The sequence below is a fragment of the Cordyceps javanica genome, chromosome 2, assembly GCF_051103115.1.
Source record: "Cordyceps javanica chromosome 2, complete sequence".
Lineage (NCBI taxonomy): Eukaryota > Fungi > Ascomycota > Sordariomycetes > Hypocreales > Cordycipitaceae > Cordyceps > Cordyceps javanica.
The window spans coordinates 3,424,317-3,439,702 of NC_139296.1; the positions used below are offsets into that span (position 1 = coordinate 3,424,317).

The window sequence follows — 15,386 nt, forward strand, 5'->3', positions numbered from 1 at the left end:
TCGGTCATGTAATTCACTCCTTTTAAATATTGTCCCAGTTACTGGTTGCCTGTTTTCTTTACCCGCCGTTCCTGCCGGCTGCTGGCACCGCTACGAACAATATCCATCACCATGCCGCACTTTTTGGGTTCAAAAGTTTCACCCTCCGCACAGCTGTCGTTGAAAAAACATCAGACACATCCATACGGAGATTCGAAGAGTCACGAAGAAAAGAGGCGCAACGCATCCTAGGGTGGATGGGCTCGCCACATATTCCCTAGCAAACGGCTCGAACGAGGCGGTACTCTACGAGCCAAAGGCTTTTGGGAAGCTTCTGAATCAAACCGCAACACAGCAGAACATTCGAGAGACAAATCCATTCTTGCAGGCGGCTCGTTTAAGGGAAGCACACACTCGGATACAATCGTCCGCTGGAATACGGCGAAGGAGCTGCCAAGCAAGGCGACCCCAAACAATAAAAACATGCCGGTTCCTCCGCACATGAAGCATGACGTGCGCTTCAGTCTCCCAGAAATGAGATTTAGTGACCACGAGGATAGCCTTGATTGGTTACAGGACGAGGAAGAGAATCAAGAGACATTAGCCGACGAGTCTCGCCTATCCCGTTGTTACATATCTACCGCAAGAGCAGACTCGATCGCTACACATGTTCTGGACAGCAGCCTTGCGAGAGCGGACCACGTTCTTCGGTTAAGGAAGCAAGCACGACGAGAGAGAAGAGCTTTGAAGGCGAGCGGCGATTATCTTGGGGTCCAGGGAATCAATCCTGGGACGGGTCGAATAGACGTCGAGACCCCAACGGATAGTGAAGAGAGCCAACCGGGTTTGGAGGCTTCAATGGAGGAGCAACTGCGACCGAAACGTACGGTCGTGACATTCGACCCGAAGATCGATGAGAAAGAACGGAAGAAAATGCTTCTCAAGGCGCGTGAAGATGAGCTCCGTCGTATGGAAAAGAGTAAGCAAGAGGCCGAAGAATTGGCCAACCAGCTCATGTGGCGACGATACACCAAGGAGTGGTCTATTGTCAAAGATCCAGGAGCCGGTAAGCTGCCGTGCAAGCAACCGAAATCACCAGCTGGTCTGTAGAGTCACCTTATCCAGATAACCCTCTACTGACATGTATACCCAGAGCTTTCAACTGACCCTCCAGTCGAGGTGACTGCTAGCCAGCTTCAGACAAAACTAATTAGTTTGGACGATTCACAAAAAGAGGTGGGCTCTGGTGAAAGCCTCGATTCGGCCGGCCAGAACGACAGGGAATCATGTGGCACTGTAGTGCGCACTCCACGTCAGCGCAGTTTCGCAAACGTTTCCCGCGCAGCATTAGAATTGTTCGAGAATGGAATAAGCTTTGATCATTCCTTCCGGTCCAAGAAAGCTGTGCACGGGGCATCTTCAGAAAGTGAGTCCTCTGGGGGGATTTCACCAGCCACCAAAGTCCAGGCAGGCCCAGCATATGACGCAAACTTGAAGTCGCAGCCTTTTTTAGGGAACTGCGACAACAATCCAGAGGACCCCGGAGGCCAAAAAACCAAGCCCAGACACAGGACTTCCACTCGCAAAGCTTTCCGCGAGGTGACCAATTCACTGCGAACAACAAAGAGCTTGAGCAATATTCTCATGACCAGTACACAGGCTCGAATACAGACCATGGCCAAAAGACACATAATGCGAAAAGAACTCGCAGGCTCCCCGGCAGAGCCACATACGATCGGCGCATGGGTAGAAAATGTAGACCAGAAACTAGAGCAAGCCAAAACCATTCCCCCGAGCCTTCCAACAATCAAGCACGAGGAACCTCTCCAGTTGATGGACGGCGTGGGAGATGGATCGACACCAGACAAGAGGCACGAGGAAATGAGAGTGATGAGGATGGGGTTTCTAGACTCTACGAACGACGACAAAGAGAACTGGGAAGGTCACAATCTGGACGCTCAAAGAGGGGCCAAGAACGAAGTACCGAATACCATGAGAGGAACCGCAGCAAGGGACGAATATGCCTGCACACACACCACCATCACTACTGGATCTATTCGACTGAATGCCAACCCATTAGAGGGCTGCAACCCGCTGATAGAGACAAAGCCAGAACAGCCAATAGCATTCTACCCGGAGAGGAGATTGAACGGTTCATCGAAAGGCGAGGACACGGAAGCAGCTATACTGAACGATATCACTTGCCCAGTACCAAGGAACATCCCGAAAGATGTAAGACCGTATGCTTTGAAAACTACGAGGGTCCCCAATCGACTGCAGTTGCGCCAGAAAAAGGTCGACACAGAAATTCAAAGCACCGAGCCGAAGCTTTCACCAACCAGTCACAGCCGCAGTCAAGAGGGGGTGAAAGGTGCACCAAAGACTATCTTGAAATTAACGCACGCAGAAGATCGAAAGAAGAAAAAGAAGAAAAAGGCCGCCACGTCTGCAGATGCTGTTCTGAACAAACAGAAGCAGGCGGAACGAAGTTACTGCGAGAGATGCAGCGAACGTCTGCAAGTAGGTCTTTATGGGCACTTGAGCAGCGACATGAGATGGTATTGACAATATAATAGATACCAGGAAGCTTCCCAACGCATCTCGTCGAAGACGACGCCATCGCAACTCATACCGCTGACGCATATGCGGCGCAAGCAACGCAAACAGCCGATTTAAGCGCGATATTTGATTGCACTCTTCGCCCTTTGGTAGCAGCGGTAGAGATGTATTGCAAAATTGTGCGGCCAGTTTTTGATCCGTACTCTTCCCTTTGGGAGCGCAACGCAAAGAAACAAACGACAGTCTTGGACGCGGTTGTTTTGGTTCTGGCACTCCCCGGGGCCATGGTGGTAATAGCATTGGTGGTATGGGGGCTTCACATTTTGACAGCGGTAGGAAGTTGCCTGCAATCTGCAGGTAGAGCAGTGGCAGGCAACGTTTTTTTACTGTTTGGATGGTGACTTGCGAGGGGATACCAAAATTTGACTCGATGGTGAATGTGAACTGCATCGAGTAGAGTTCGGTTTGAGAGCATAAATGCAGGACCAAATGTGGGATGAGTAAGCGACATGATGCATGAGGCGCAAGAGGAATAGTTTTAGACAAAATTCAATACTCAGAATCAGCTTGGTCTTCCTGGCAATGTGATGGCGGCGGTTATAACTAAAGCATACCGGCAAGACAGCACAGGACTTCGATAGTAGAGTAGGCCATATGCCGACTTTAATGAATTGCCAGGTTTCCATCATGAGGGTGAATGTGGCATAATGGCATGTGATATCTCCTGTTCGTTTCTAGTCGGGTATTTCAACTACCCATCTCGGTCCTTGGCCGGATGTCGTTGGCAGTCCGGAGTACGCGGAGTGACACGAGTTAAGTAGGTACCTATAATGGCTGCGCCGGCATTACAATGTCCATTTATAGTGGCAGGTGGCGATCCACCAAGACTCGCACAACCATCGGTCAGGCTTGTACGGATAGCGTTGGACGACTTCTCTTGGCAATCTTGTGCGAGATGTCATCTGTCAAATCATGCAATAGTTTTCATAGTACTCAAGGCACCATTCTATATCAGTGATACTTGAAAAAAAAAAGAAGAAGAAGAAGAAGAAAGCATGCTCTCACGAAGAGCGAGTATCGGAGCAAAGTACTCTACTACCCGACGGGGCATTTACAGTTACTGGCACAGCGACCAAGTGGATGTTGCCAGGGCCGGGGGGAGGGGGCGGGGGGCCTACCTTGTAGTAGGTACCTTAGTAAGGAGCCTTTCCACCACCAGACTACTAACCAATGCCGGAAGCGCATTAGCAACGACTATGAAAGCATAGGTGTAGTGCTCGATACAACCAGCAATTGGTGTGGGCCCTCAGCCCTCTGCAACATAGCAACGCCGTCACGCCAAAAAAAGCCGCCCCGCGAGTTCGGAGCGCTTCCAAGCTGGGCTCCGTCATCGGAGCCGATGCCTTTTGCGCTGCAATGGATTTTCATAAAAGAGCACCAGAGCCCTCTTCTTGATCCTGACCCCGAAATCTGTTTTTCATTGATCTTGAGATCATACCCTTTTTTTTATTGCCAGCCATTGATCGTTGTAGCCTACAGTCGGGTTTACCTCTTACAAACGCCATCACCTCCAATCGCATTCCATCCACGTTCCTACTAGGAACTGCAACTACACTAGCGATTCCCGACATCACCAAAATCCCCCCTCCCCCACCAAAACTCTCATCGTCTCTCCCTCCATCTTCCCGTTGCTCCATCGAGATCCTCTATTCCTGATCTTTCCTTCCCATCTCTCCCCCCTAATTTTTCTTTCTTGTCCATCCTGTTTCCGAGATTCTCACAGCCAAAATGCCTGAATCCGTATCAAAACCGCAAACACTCTACGACAAGGTGCTCTCCAAGCATATTGTTGATGAGAAGCTTGACGGCACTCTTCTGCTCTATATCGGTACGTCTTCCCCTCCTCGCCTCTCATGTGTGGATGGTTAGATCTCAAGTTAACATCTCCTCCCCTCTCAACTAGATCGTCATTTGGTCCACGAAGTCACCTCTCCCGTACGCTGCTCCCCTCGCGCGAGATCTGTCGCTCCTCAGCTCCCAATCGGACGATCGGGTAAAACTAACAATACTCCAGCAAGCTTTTGAGGGTCTCAAGAATGCCGGCCGTGGCGTCCGCAGACCGGACTGCACCTTGGCAACCACCGACCATGTGAGTCTCCTCGTAACTTGTTCCGCTTGGGACACAAGGAACGGCACTAATTTGACCCTCCTCTCCGCAGAATGTTCCCACCACTTCACGCAAAGGCATGAAAGACATTGCCACCTTCATCGAAGAGGACGACTCCCGCACACAATGCGTCACCCTCGAGGAAAACGTCAAGGATTTTGGCCTGACCTACTTTGGCCTCGGCGACAAGCGCCAGGGCATCGTGCACGTCATCGGTCCTGAGCAGGGCTTCACCCTGCCCGGCACCACCATGGTGTGCGGCGACTCGCACACGTCCACCCACGGCGCCTTTGGCTCGCTCGCCTTTGGCATCGGCACCAGCGAGGTCGAGCACGTCCTCGCCACCCAGTGCCTCATCACCAAGCGCAGCAAGAACATGCGCATCCAGGTCGACGGCGAGCTGGCCCCCGGCGTCAGCTCCAAGGACGTCGTCCTCCACGCTATCGGCAAGATTGGCACCGCCGGCGGCACTGGCGCCGTCATTGAGTTTTGCGGCTCCGTCATCCGCAGCCTCAGTATGGAGGCTCGCATGTCCATCTGCAACATGTCCATCGAGGGCGGCGCACGTGCCGGCATGGTCGCCCCCGACGACGTCACCTTTGAGTATCTCAAGGGCCGCCCTCTGGCGCCCAAGTTTGGCTCCGACGAGTGGAACCGCGCCGTCGCCTACTGGCGCGCCCTGCAGTCCGACCCTGACGCCAAATATGACATTGACGTCTTTATTGACGGCAAGGACATCATCCCCACCATCACCTGGGGCACCAGCCCCGAGGACGTTATCCCCATCACTGGCGTCGTCCCGGACCCCGAGACGTTTGCGACCGAATCCAAAAAGGCCGCCGGCCGCCGCATGCTCGAGTACATGGGCCTCACAGCCGGCACTCCCCTCGAGGAGATCCCCATCGACAAGGTCTTCATCGGCTCCTGCACCAATTCCCGCATCGAGGACATGCGCGCGGCTGCCAGTGTCGTCAAGGGCAAGAAGATCGCGCCCAACGTCAAGCGCGCCATGGTCGTCCCTGGCTCCGGCCTTGTCAAGAAGCAGGCCGAGGAGGAGGGCATCGACCAGGTCTTCATCGACGCCGGCTTTGAGTGGCGCGAGGCCGGCTGCAGTATGTGTCTCGGCATGAACCCTGATATTCTCTCCCCCAAGGAGCGCTGCGCTAGCACCTCGAACCGCAACTTTGAGGGCCGCCAGGGCGCGGGCGGCCGCACCCACCTCATGTCCCCGGTCATGGCCGCCGCCGCCGCCATCGTCGGCAAGCTCGCCGACGTGCGCAAGCTCTCCACATACACCGCCAGCCCGCACGTCGAGGCCAGCCAGTCCCCCGCCGGCAAGCCTCACGTTGACGAGCGCGTCGCCAACGACGCCGCGGAGCGCGAGGCCATTGCCGACCAGCCCGAGGACAACTTCCCCCACACCAACACCGAGGCGACGGCGGCCGGTGGCGGCAGCAGCAGCGGTGGTGCCGGCCTGGCCAAGTTCCTGACGCTCAAGGGCATCGCCGCGCCGCTCGACATGGCCAACGTCGACACCGACGCCATCATCCCCAAGCAGTTCCTCAAGACCATCAAGCGCACCGGCCTCGGCAGCGCCCTCTTCAACGCCTTGCGCTACGCCGAGGACGGCTCCGAGAACCCGTCCTTTGTCCTCAACAAGGAGCCCTACCGCGGATCCAAGATCCTAGTCTGCACTGGCGAGAACTTTGGCTGCGGCTCCTCGCGCGAGCACGCCCCCTGGGCGCTCCTCGACTTTGGCATCAAGGCCGTCGTCGCCCCGTCTTTTGCCGACATCTTCTTCAACAACATGTTCAAGAACGGCATGCTGCCCATCGCCGTCACCAACAAGGCTGACCTCGACGCCGTCGCCGCCGAGGCGCGCGCCGGCCGCGAGGTCGAGGTCGACCTCCCCAATCAGCTCCTCCGCACCGCCGCCGGCGACACCATCTGCCGCTTCGAGGTTGAGGAGTTCCGCAAGCACTGCCTCGTCAACGGCCTCGACGACATTGGCCTCACCATGCAGATGGAGGACAAGATTGCCGCCTTCGAGCGCCGCATGACGGCCGACACCCCCTGGCTCGACGGAACTGCCTACCTCAAGCGCAAGGGCCAGGGCGGTAAGCTCGCCGCAAAGGCCGTGCCCGTCGCCAAGACGAACCGTGGTGAGCCCATCAACGAGCCGCTCGAGTGGTAGCGAAAACAAAACAAAACAAAAAAGACATCAAAAGGAACAAAAAAACATTAGGTGCAGATAATGTCATTGGGAAGGAGTTGAATGATTTTTCTTATTTCAAGTTTATATGAATGGAATGAATGCCAAAGCTACCCAAGCACACAACCGTACAATGTGGAGGATAAAAAAGTCGAGTGCTGGTATCAAACGGCTATGCGGGCTAAAGTCGCGTCTAGTGAGAATAAATAACTGCTATAGCGCTGTGTCTGGTACTACAATTAATCTCTTCGTGCTTCATTTCATAAGTCCCCATACCTCGATAGAAAACAGTTTGCCAAGGGCATGAAAGGTCAATTCCACCAAAAACTTACACTGAAGCTGACACTCAAGCTTCGGACGTAGTGCCACCACCCCACGGGTATAAGTAGTGTATCGCCTGGCTCTAAAATACACTCAAAGTACTCGACGTCCTCTAAACTTTCTTGTACTTCTCTGATAAAATCGGCGGCCTCGTCAAAATCATCATCGCACTCATCCCAGCCCTCGATCAGGCCAAGGTCAATGGCGCTTGTGTTGCTCATATCGACGCCGTTTACATTTTTCGGCATTGGCCGCATGTACTCGTCCGCCTGGGGAGGGTACAGCCTCACGTATTTTGTGCCCACAACTTGACACAAAAGGTTGTTGTACAAGTCCGTATGAAGGGGTGTGGTGGTGCCGGCGGGGCCGAACCAAGCATTGAGCTCCGGCTCTTGGAGCGTTGGTTTGACTTTGGCGGGATCGAAAGGGTGAAAAGATGGAACACTGGCCCAGCAGAAATCGGGGATCATGATGTCTTCACGAAGTGCGGGTATTTGCCGAAAGAGGTCATGCTGCGCCAGGTAGCCTGGCTGTGGAACAGATTTGTTGGCGTCGGTACCCGGGCTATCCGCGCCACTGCTTGTAGTATCGCCACCAACGATGGTCCTGTCAATAAATCGGACGAGAAACTCTTTGAAGGGTAGAAGTTCTTGGCCCCATCCAGCTTCGGCGTAACTACGCCCAATCTCTACCGGCACCAGTCGTCGTCCGCCCAATGTCTCCTGAAGGAGGTAGCTCGGCCGGACCCATTTCTTGTCCAGTAGTGCAGGCCAAGTATCTTTCGTCAAGTCTGTAAATACAATAGGTTCGGGACCGACTGTGCCTGTGGCCATGGCAAGTGCATGCCCTTCTCTCATGTGCCTCTCAAACTCGTCGATATTCCAGCCTTGGTGTCTCTCGCATGGTCTCGACAATCCCGGGCGACCATTCGGCTCCAGTTCAGAAAACTCCTCTTCAAAGTTGAAGATCGAAATCGGCCTCAAGACTTGATCAATCTGTTTTATGGTCCCTTCTATCCATGCCCTGTCGAGAATGCGGCCTCCGCCAGCTGTGATGATGGACTGGTCAAGCCTCGCTACTACCTCGTCCAACGCCTTCAGAAAAGCTTGCCGCTGCTCATGCGGCGTTCTTTTGTTCACCTCTTTGAGTAGAATGTGAAATGTGGTGAGGACTTGTGCATCGGAGTAGATTTGTCGCCAGTAGGACGGCGCTTCGTCGAAGCGATAAGCGTACAGGCGAGCGTGGCTCGCAAACTCGATGTCCTTCAGCCGGCGGGCAACAAGATCGTCAAACGAACCGACCTCGTAGGTTCCGGCAATAGCATCTTCAAACGTATCCAGAAGGTAGTATGCTTGCCTATTAAGCAGGTTCTGTATGGCTTGGCGTTCGAAGTCTTCAATCCCACCGCTGATCGGCTGGCCATCTGAATCGGTCGTTTCTTCATCCGTTGCTTCCACGAGCTCTTTTGTAGCCTCATGATAACGATCGAGAAGCCTTTTAAAGGCGGGTAATATGAAGGGATGGTAGCTCATGACGGCATGCTTGATGCTCGTTGCTTAGCAGCCCAAGTGCTGATGTGTTGATGAGATGAAGTTGTCAAGTAAATGTCCCCACTCCGTTGAGGAAAGCTTGGTGGTTTGCGCTGCGTCTTGTTATCAGCGGCAAGCGCGATCTTTAGGCTCATTGGGTAGGTATAACACACCTACTACAGCATAGGTAAATCCGTCAACTAAAGCGGTATTATTTATTTAGCTTTGACTATCATCTTCCGTAGCATCCAGTTTCTGGCCGTCTCTCCGCGCCTTGGCTCCAGCTTTAAGCAGCTCCCATTTCTCCCTATACTTTTCTAATGTCTTTTGCATTTTGCGGTTATCCTTTTCAAGTCGTTCCATTTGCTTTGTTGTTGCCACCAGTTGCTCCTCCATCTCCTGGCTCTTCCGTAGCATCGCCGCAGCCGCGCCGTCGTCTGGTTTTGCCGACGCATTCGGTGAGGAGGGTCTCATCAGGCGATAGCTCTCTGCCAGAGCCATGGCGGAGCTCTGCGCGCTCGCTTCAAACGTATGTAGTCGCTTGGACAGCTTATCTAACATATCCTTCAAGGACTGGTTTTCTGTATACAGTTCTTCGATAGTATTGTTGAGCTGCCGTTCTGTATGCGATGATTTGCCAACCCGCCGTTTAGCACCTGGCGATAGGGCGACGGGAAGCTCGCGTGCGTCTACAAAATCATCGTCCTCCTCTTCTGCAATCGTGGATTCTATGCTACCATGGATGGAGCCTCCCAGGCGGCGCTTCTCCTTCTCAGCATAGCTAAGAATGTTGGCATACGACATGGTGTGCCCAGTGGTGGGTACGACGTAGAAAGACTCGTGAGGAGCATGGCCCTCACGGGCCAAAACACGCATCGTAGCTTTGGAGTAAATTTTTGACAAATCTGGTTCGGCGCTTGGGGACGGAACTGTTTTTGGTTTCCGCTTTGCTTGTGCCGGCTCGGGCAACTCTTGATCCGATGTGATAGACTCCTCTTGAATGAGCGGCAGGCCGGCAAATGCCAGGGGTGCCGAGATTTTATTAATGAGGCTACCAAAGGTGTTATAGAATCTTGTGTAACCAGCGTCATCGGCATTCGAATCCGTGATTTGCTGTTGCTGCGGCGTCGAGGAGGATCTCTGGCGAGCGTCCGATTTTGACGACTGCATGGGCGGCACCCAGGTCGGCTTGCCAGGCTGGTGGTCCATGAGAGTCTGCATCTTGGTCTTGGAGCCGTCCCGGCGCGGGTGCGGGTCGACATTGCCAGGCGCCTGGTCGTTGGAGACACTGGGGCTCAGCGGCTGCCCGCGATACTTGGAGCGGATGCCGCGCGCCGAGGCTAGGTTGCTCGCAATGGACGATGACATTTCCCGCGCGGCATGACGCCGCTGCTGCGCCAGTCCCGGCATGTGAGCCGATGAGGTGGACCTCGGCGACGTCGCACCGCCTGTCGAGGACTTTCTGCCCGCATGGGCAGCCTCGTCGCCGTCCTTTTCGCTGACGGCCTTTTCGTCTCCGTCGCCCTCGCCACCGGCGTGCGGGTAAGCGTCAGGCGGCAGCCGAAGCAGCTCGGCGAGCCGCTGGTGGTGCGCTTCGAGGAGCTTGAGAGTTCGGAGGGCCTCTACGCTAGATGTCCGCTGTGCAGCGTTGGCAAACTCGCCCGCGGCGAGGGTGTGCTCGTTGATGGCGACGGTGGTGTCGGCGGACTGGCGAGTAGCGACCGCGGCGGCCTGCGCGTGGTCCTGCGCCTTGACAAGCGGTGAAGAATCCATGAGTATCGGGTCGTACAATTGTTATTCGCTGGTTTCGCGGGGAATCTAACGCTCGGCCGTAGGCGCACCAAACACCGAACGGCCCGCAATGTTGGTGACGGAACAGAGAGGTTCACGGGACCTTTGACGGTCACGGCCGCCACTTCACAATTTAGCGGGGCGCTGCGGCTCCGGCAATCGTCCCGCGCTAGCGTAGATGTGATGTACTCACTTCCCCAGCTGCAACCGTTTCAACAAAAGGCGGAAATGAAGATGACGGCATATTTTGGCTTGTTTGCAGTGGGTTTTTTTCAAGCTTAACGGAATGATTTTCCGGATATTTCGCATATTCCGGAATGCGCCTATGATGGCAAGCAAGGTGCATGTTAATCCAAGTAAATTGTACACATTTATAGAATACCAATGTCAAAGAGCCATCCTGTATCGCCGTTCTAACATGTCCACACGCCGACAATACCATTCTGTCTTCCCTCTACCATATAACCGTCCTTTACACGCACACGCTCCACAACAGAGGTCTTTCTACCCTCCTCGGCCGCCGTGACGCCCGCGCCGCAGTCCCATTGCCGTCCCTCTACCTTATCGTACACCTTGACAACATCCTCGCAAGCGGCGCTGACAATCCTTCTCGCATCAAACATCATACTCGTAATAGGGTTGTCGTATGCATATGCGTCGTATATGGACCCAGTTCGCAAGTCCCAAATCTATCATTCGATTAGCGTCACTGCTTCGGAACGTGTCGCATCGCCAGAACTTACTCGTATACTCCTGTCCAGACTTCCAGTCACCAGATGCACATCGTCAAACTGGAGACATGTTACGGCTCCGGTATGGCCGACAAGGCTTCTATGTACCTGTCCGCTGCGCAGATCCCACAGACGCACCATACCATCCGCGGTGCCACACGCCAACGCCGACTCAAACACCTGTAGGGCGCCGACAAAATCGGCCGAGCTAGAACTTGAGCGACCTGTAGGTCTCCAGGCGGCATCGGAGGTGCTGGGGTTTGCAGAAGCCTGTGCGGCCGCCCACATGACATCCAGCGTCTGGATACAGCGGCCCTTGTCCAAGTCCCAATGACGCAGCGTCTTGTCAGCAGAGCCAGAAATTAAGGTGTCGCCGCGGAAGTGGAGAGCCGTGATTTCTCCAACATGTGACTGCAGTGTAAAGAGCTCGCAGTTGTCCATGCTACCTTGAGGTGGCTCAACAAATTGGTCGTTGGGGTTCTCAAAAGCGATGGCATCCTCATCCTCCTCGCCATGCCCGGCACCTTGTGGGTCGTATTGTGATTTGCTGAGGTCCCATAGCTTGATGGTTGCATCTACTGAGCCAGTGGCCAGGATGTTGTCCTCAACCTGTAATGTGCGGACGGATGCATTGTGGCCTTCGAGATGACCCATGCAGCGACCGGCATTAAGATCCCACACACGAACCGTGTCGTCAAGGGCAGCAGTGACCATGACTCCAAATGGCGCATCAAAATCGAGGGTGGTGATTGTGTCCTTGTGTGCTCGAATCTCGCGAATGTTGGAGCCGGGTTCAAAATGTTCATGCAGGATGGGCATAGATTTGCGGCGGCGAACCTTTTTGGGCCTTTTCGTCGGTGTGCCGGAGGATGAGCTGGGAATTTGATCGTAGACGGATTGCGACATGAATTCGGGGTCGTGATCGTCAGCATCGCCAACGAGGTCAACTTCATCTCTTGTGGGTGTGTTCTTTGCAATTTCCTCAGCTTCGTCAACGAGCGCCTGGGCGGCCTCGACTCTTCCCTCGACATCAAGAACTGTAAAGTGTTAGTAGTTCAGGGTATGCATACGCAGGTCGGACTGGAGAGCGGCTCACTATCGTGCTCGAGGAGAGCCTCTTCTTGCTCCAAACCTGCTAGTCTTTCCATGATGATCCGGCGCATTCCATGTAGATTAGCAATTTTATTGTCGATTTCGCGGATCTCGCTGCTGGCCATATTTTTACGCACGGCCAGCAGGTCAAATTCGTGCATCATGGCGGCCTTTTCCTTCTTGGCTTGGCTGAGTCGCTGCGTCTCGGAAACGGACGTGCCATCCTCGAGCAGCTTTCTCCCTCTGGAAATGCGTCGTCGATGCTTCTTGCCCTCGTCTGTCAGCTCGGGGAAGCTGGCCTGGAAGCCTTGGAAGAGCGAGTAGCTGTTGTCGCTGTCGGGGATGTTGGAGAGGAGGTGATCGGGGAGGGTCGTCAAGGCGCGGTGCTGGATTTCTACTCGGGAGAGCTTGGAGCGAACCATATCGGTGGGCGTGGTCCTTGCCATGGCAAACATGCTGCGCTGGACCGTTGGCCGCTTGAGCTGCTTGTGCACCTCGGCCATGGCGGCCTGGTAGTGCGTAGAAGCACCTTCGGCATTTACAGGGCCCATGAGATGGCTGGCGGTGGTTGTCACTTTTCTGCTGAAAGCTTCGAAGCCACGAGTCTGTACACGGCGGCGACAATAAGGCGGTGCGTTAGCAAAACAGGGTGCAAGCTGCGGACGACGCCGCCGCCGCCATCACACGACACCAGGAGGCGGTGGTGGACGGCGACGCAGTTTGGTGTCGCGTACCGAGATGAGCGACTGGTCGTCGTCGGCGCCATCATCAGCGAAATCGTATTGGCTTTCCGGATCAGCCATGGCTCAGGCCGTCGAGCTTGAGCTGCAATTGCGTCGTGGTCAATGGCTTCGAGGAAAGCCGTCGGTGGCGTACGTCAGAAGGAGTTTGCGACCCAGGGTTGCTTTGCATTTGAGCGCGGCCCGCCTGGGATGCGAAGTGCCAATGGGAGGGCCCGCATGGAGAAGGGGGGAGCCCAGGATGCCTTGTCGGAGAGCGCTGTAACCAGTAAGCTAACTGCGCAACCCGTGCCTGGAGTGTCACTGGCCGAAGCTTGATTTTAAAGGAGACCAGTGCTATAGCTATTGTGGGGCAGCCTCTTTATAGCGGGTGGCTTGTTCGGGTACGATGGCGTTTACACGGGCCAAATAGCGCACGTTGCAGTTCTACTATGCTAAGCATATATGACGACGTGAGTAAAAAAGGTCTCAGATTGAGAGAGGATACTCGATGTTTTCATGACAGTTTGGACAGACCGAGATCATCTGTAGTGTACGTGGTTGCTGCGTCAGCAAACATCCTTGCTCAACAGGCAGTGTACTACATACTGAGTATAAGAGACGGAGTAGCATCCGCACTGCTTGCATGGAAACGAATAAAATCAATGTAGTAACAAATTGTCAAATTCTCATTTCTCCTGACTTTTGAGATTTATTCCATGTCAAGTCCCTGTAGGCCCCTCCACGTGTATCGTCGCTCTCTTCACTCATAGACACTCGCAACGCGTAGATTTATTGCACGGCGGCAGATTTTGCCAATTATTTTAGCCATTTCCGCAAAGAACTCTGGTCTCTTTCGTCTGGAGGACTGTATTCTGGATACAATGGTGCATTCAGGATTGAATTTATGGGCGTTGTTAGCATGCCTCCCAACAGGGCCGGGCTCCAGCAACTGACCCAGGGATACGGTGCACGTTGGCAGGCACAAAAACGGAGTCCAAATACATTCTTCCAACTCGAGTCGTGGTGAGAGGCTCCTATGCTCGCTCGAAGCTGATGCATCAGGTCGACGACAGTATGACTTGGATGTACCCGGCCCGCCCACGGGGATTTTTTCAGCGGACAGCAGCGCCTACGGAAAGCCAATTTCTAGCGGTGCCCCCCACTAGACGTCCTCGATCCACCAGCATCTTGGCGCACATCTGATGCAACATTATCTTTTTATTAGCGGCATGCGGCCGATGCTCGGAGAAAATTGCCCCTCCAACATCGACCTGTCGTTGCCCAACTCATTGGTGTCTCAATTCCCTATTTCCAACCGGTCAAGACAATCTCATCGCCCTCCATGGATTCCTTTGTCGATCTCAACGATGGCTCCCAGGCATTGGACCTGTCACGCATCCGATACCAGCTCATGTACGTGTGCTAACGCTCCCTCTCACAACTTGATGCCTTGACTCACACCGGCTGGTAGTCGTCTGGAAGATACCATCATTTTTGCCCTCATTGAGCGCGTACAGTTTGCCCTGAACAAGGTATGATTGTACAGTCTTCTCTCCACACCGTGGTGGCCAGAGCACGATGAGTCGCTCATACAATATCCCCGGCGCAGACCATCTATATGCCCGGCGCCCTCGACATTCCAAACAGCAAGCTCAGCTTCTTTGATTGGTACCTGAGCGAGCAGGAGAAGCTACAGTCCCTCATCCGTCGCTACGAGTCCCCTGACGAGTACCCTTTCTTTCCCGAGGCTGTGCAGAAGCCCATCCTCAAACCGCTCAGCTACCCCAAGATCCTCCATGACAACAACGTCAACGTCAACGACAAGATCAAGGACTTTTACACGGACAAGTTCCTCCCCGCCGTCTGTCCCGACTTTGGCCATGGCGACCGAGGCGAGACGCAGGAAAACTACGGATCGGCCGCCACCTGCGACATTGCCTGTCTGCAGGCGCTGTCGCGGCGCATCCACTTTGGGAAGTTTGTCGCCGAGAGCAAATTCCGCTCCGAGACGGACAAGTTTACCGCCCTCATCAAGGCCGGCGACCGCAAGGGAATCGACGAGGCCATCACCAACCGCGCTGTCGAGCTGCAAATTTTTGAACGCCTGCGTCTCAAAGCCCGCACTTACGGCAAGGACCCCGGTCTGAAGGATGGCTCCGAGTCGCATATCAAGATTGATGTCGACGCTGTCGCCGCCATGTATGAAAAGCATGTCATTCCCTTGACAAAAGAGGTGGAAGTAGAATACCTGATGCAGCGCCTGGAGCCGGCTCCATAGTCACG

At 54.4% G+C, this 15,386-nt stretch overlaps 6 protein-coding genes across 6 annotated transcripts; 3 read left to right on the forward strand and 3 right to left on the reverse strand.

Moving 5' to 3' along the window:
* Positions 1-487: 487 nt before the first annotated feature.
* On the forward strand, positions 488-1,089 carry V2A60_003521 (uncharacterized protein; the record flags this gene model as incomplete). Its single annotated transcript, XM_083254854.1, has 2 exons — positions 488-492; positions 525-1,089. 2 exons carry the CDS (start codon positions 488-490, stop codon positions 1,087-1,089), a joined length of 570 nt encoding a protein of 189 aa, XP_083110980.1.
* A 3,237-nt stretch (positions 1,090-4,326) lies between these two features.
* V2A60_003522 (3-isopropylmalate dehydratase LEU1) lies at positions 4,327-6,899 on the forward strand (the record flags this gene model as incomplete). Its single annotated transcript, XM_083254855.1, has 4 exons — positions 4,327-4,426; positions 4,502-4,533; positions 4,613-4,687; positions 4,758-6,899. 4 exons carry the CDS (start codon positions 4,327-4,329, stop codon positions 6,897-6,899), a joined length of 2,349 nt encoding a protein of 782 aa, XP_083110981.1.
* Positions 6,900-7,228: 329 nt separating this feature from the next.
* On the reverse strand, positions 7,229-8,770 carry V2A60_003523 (uncharacterized protein; the record flags this gene model as incomplete). Its single annotated transcript, XM_083254856.1, has 1 exon — positions 7,229-8,770. One exon carries the CDS (start codon positions 8,768-8,770, stop codon positions 7,229-7,231), a length of 1,542 nt encoding a protein of 513 aa, XP_083110982.1.
* A 216-nt stretch (positions 8,771-8,986) lies between these two features.
* V2A60_003524 (uncharacterized protein) lies at positions 8,987-10,540 on the reverse strand (the record flags this gene model as incomplete). Its single annotated transcript, XM_083254857.1, has 1 exon — positions 8,987-10,540. One exon carries the CDS (start codon positions 10,538-10,540, stop codon positions 8,987-8,989), a length of 1,554 nt encoding a protein of 517 aa, XP_083110983.1.
* Positions 10,541-10,971: 431 nt separating this feature from the next.
* Positions 10,972-13,184, reverse strand: V2A60_003525 (uncharacterized protein; the record flags this gene model as incomplete). Its single annotated transcript, XM_083254858.1, has 4 exons — positions 10,972-11,247; positions 11,302-12,326; positions 12,386-12,986; positions 13,116-13,184. The coding sequence occupies 4 exons, from the start codon at positions 13,182-13,184 to the stop codon at positions 10,972-10,974; spliced, it is 1,971 nt and encodes a 656-aa protein (XP_083110984.1).
* Positions 13,185-14,445: 1,261 nt separating this feature from the next.
* On the forward strand, positions 14,446-15,381 carry V2A60_003526 (chorismate mutase ARO7; the record flags this gene model as incomplete). Its single annotated transcript, XM_083254859.1, has 3 exons — positions 14,446-14,516; positions 14,575-14,635; positions 14,713-15,381. 3 exons carry the CDS (start codon positions 14,446-14,448, stop codon positions 15,379-15,381), a joined length of 801 nt encoding a protein of 266 aa, XP_083110985.1.
* Between the last annotated feature and the right edge of the window lie 5 nt (positions 15,382-15,386).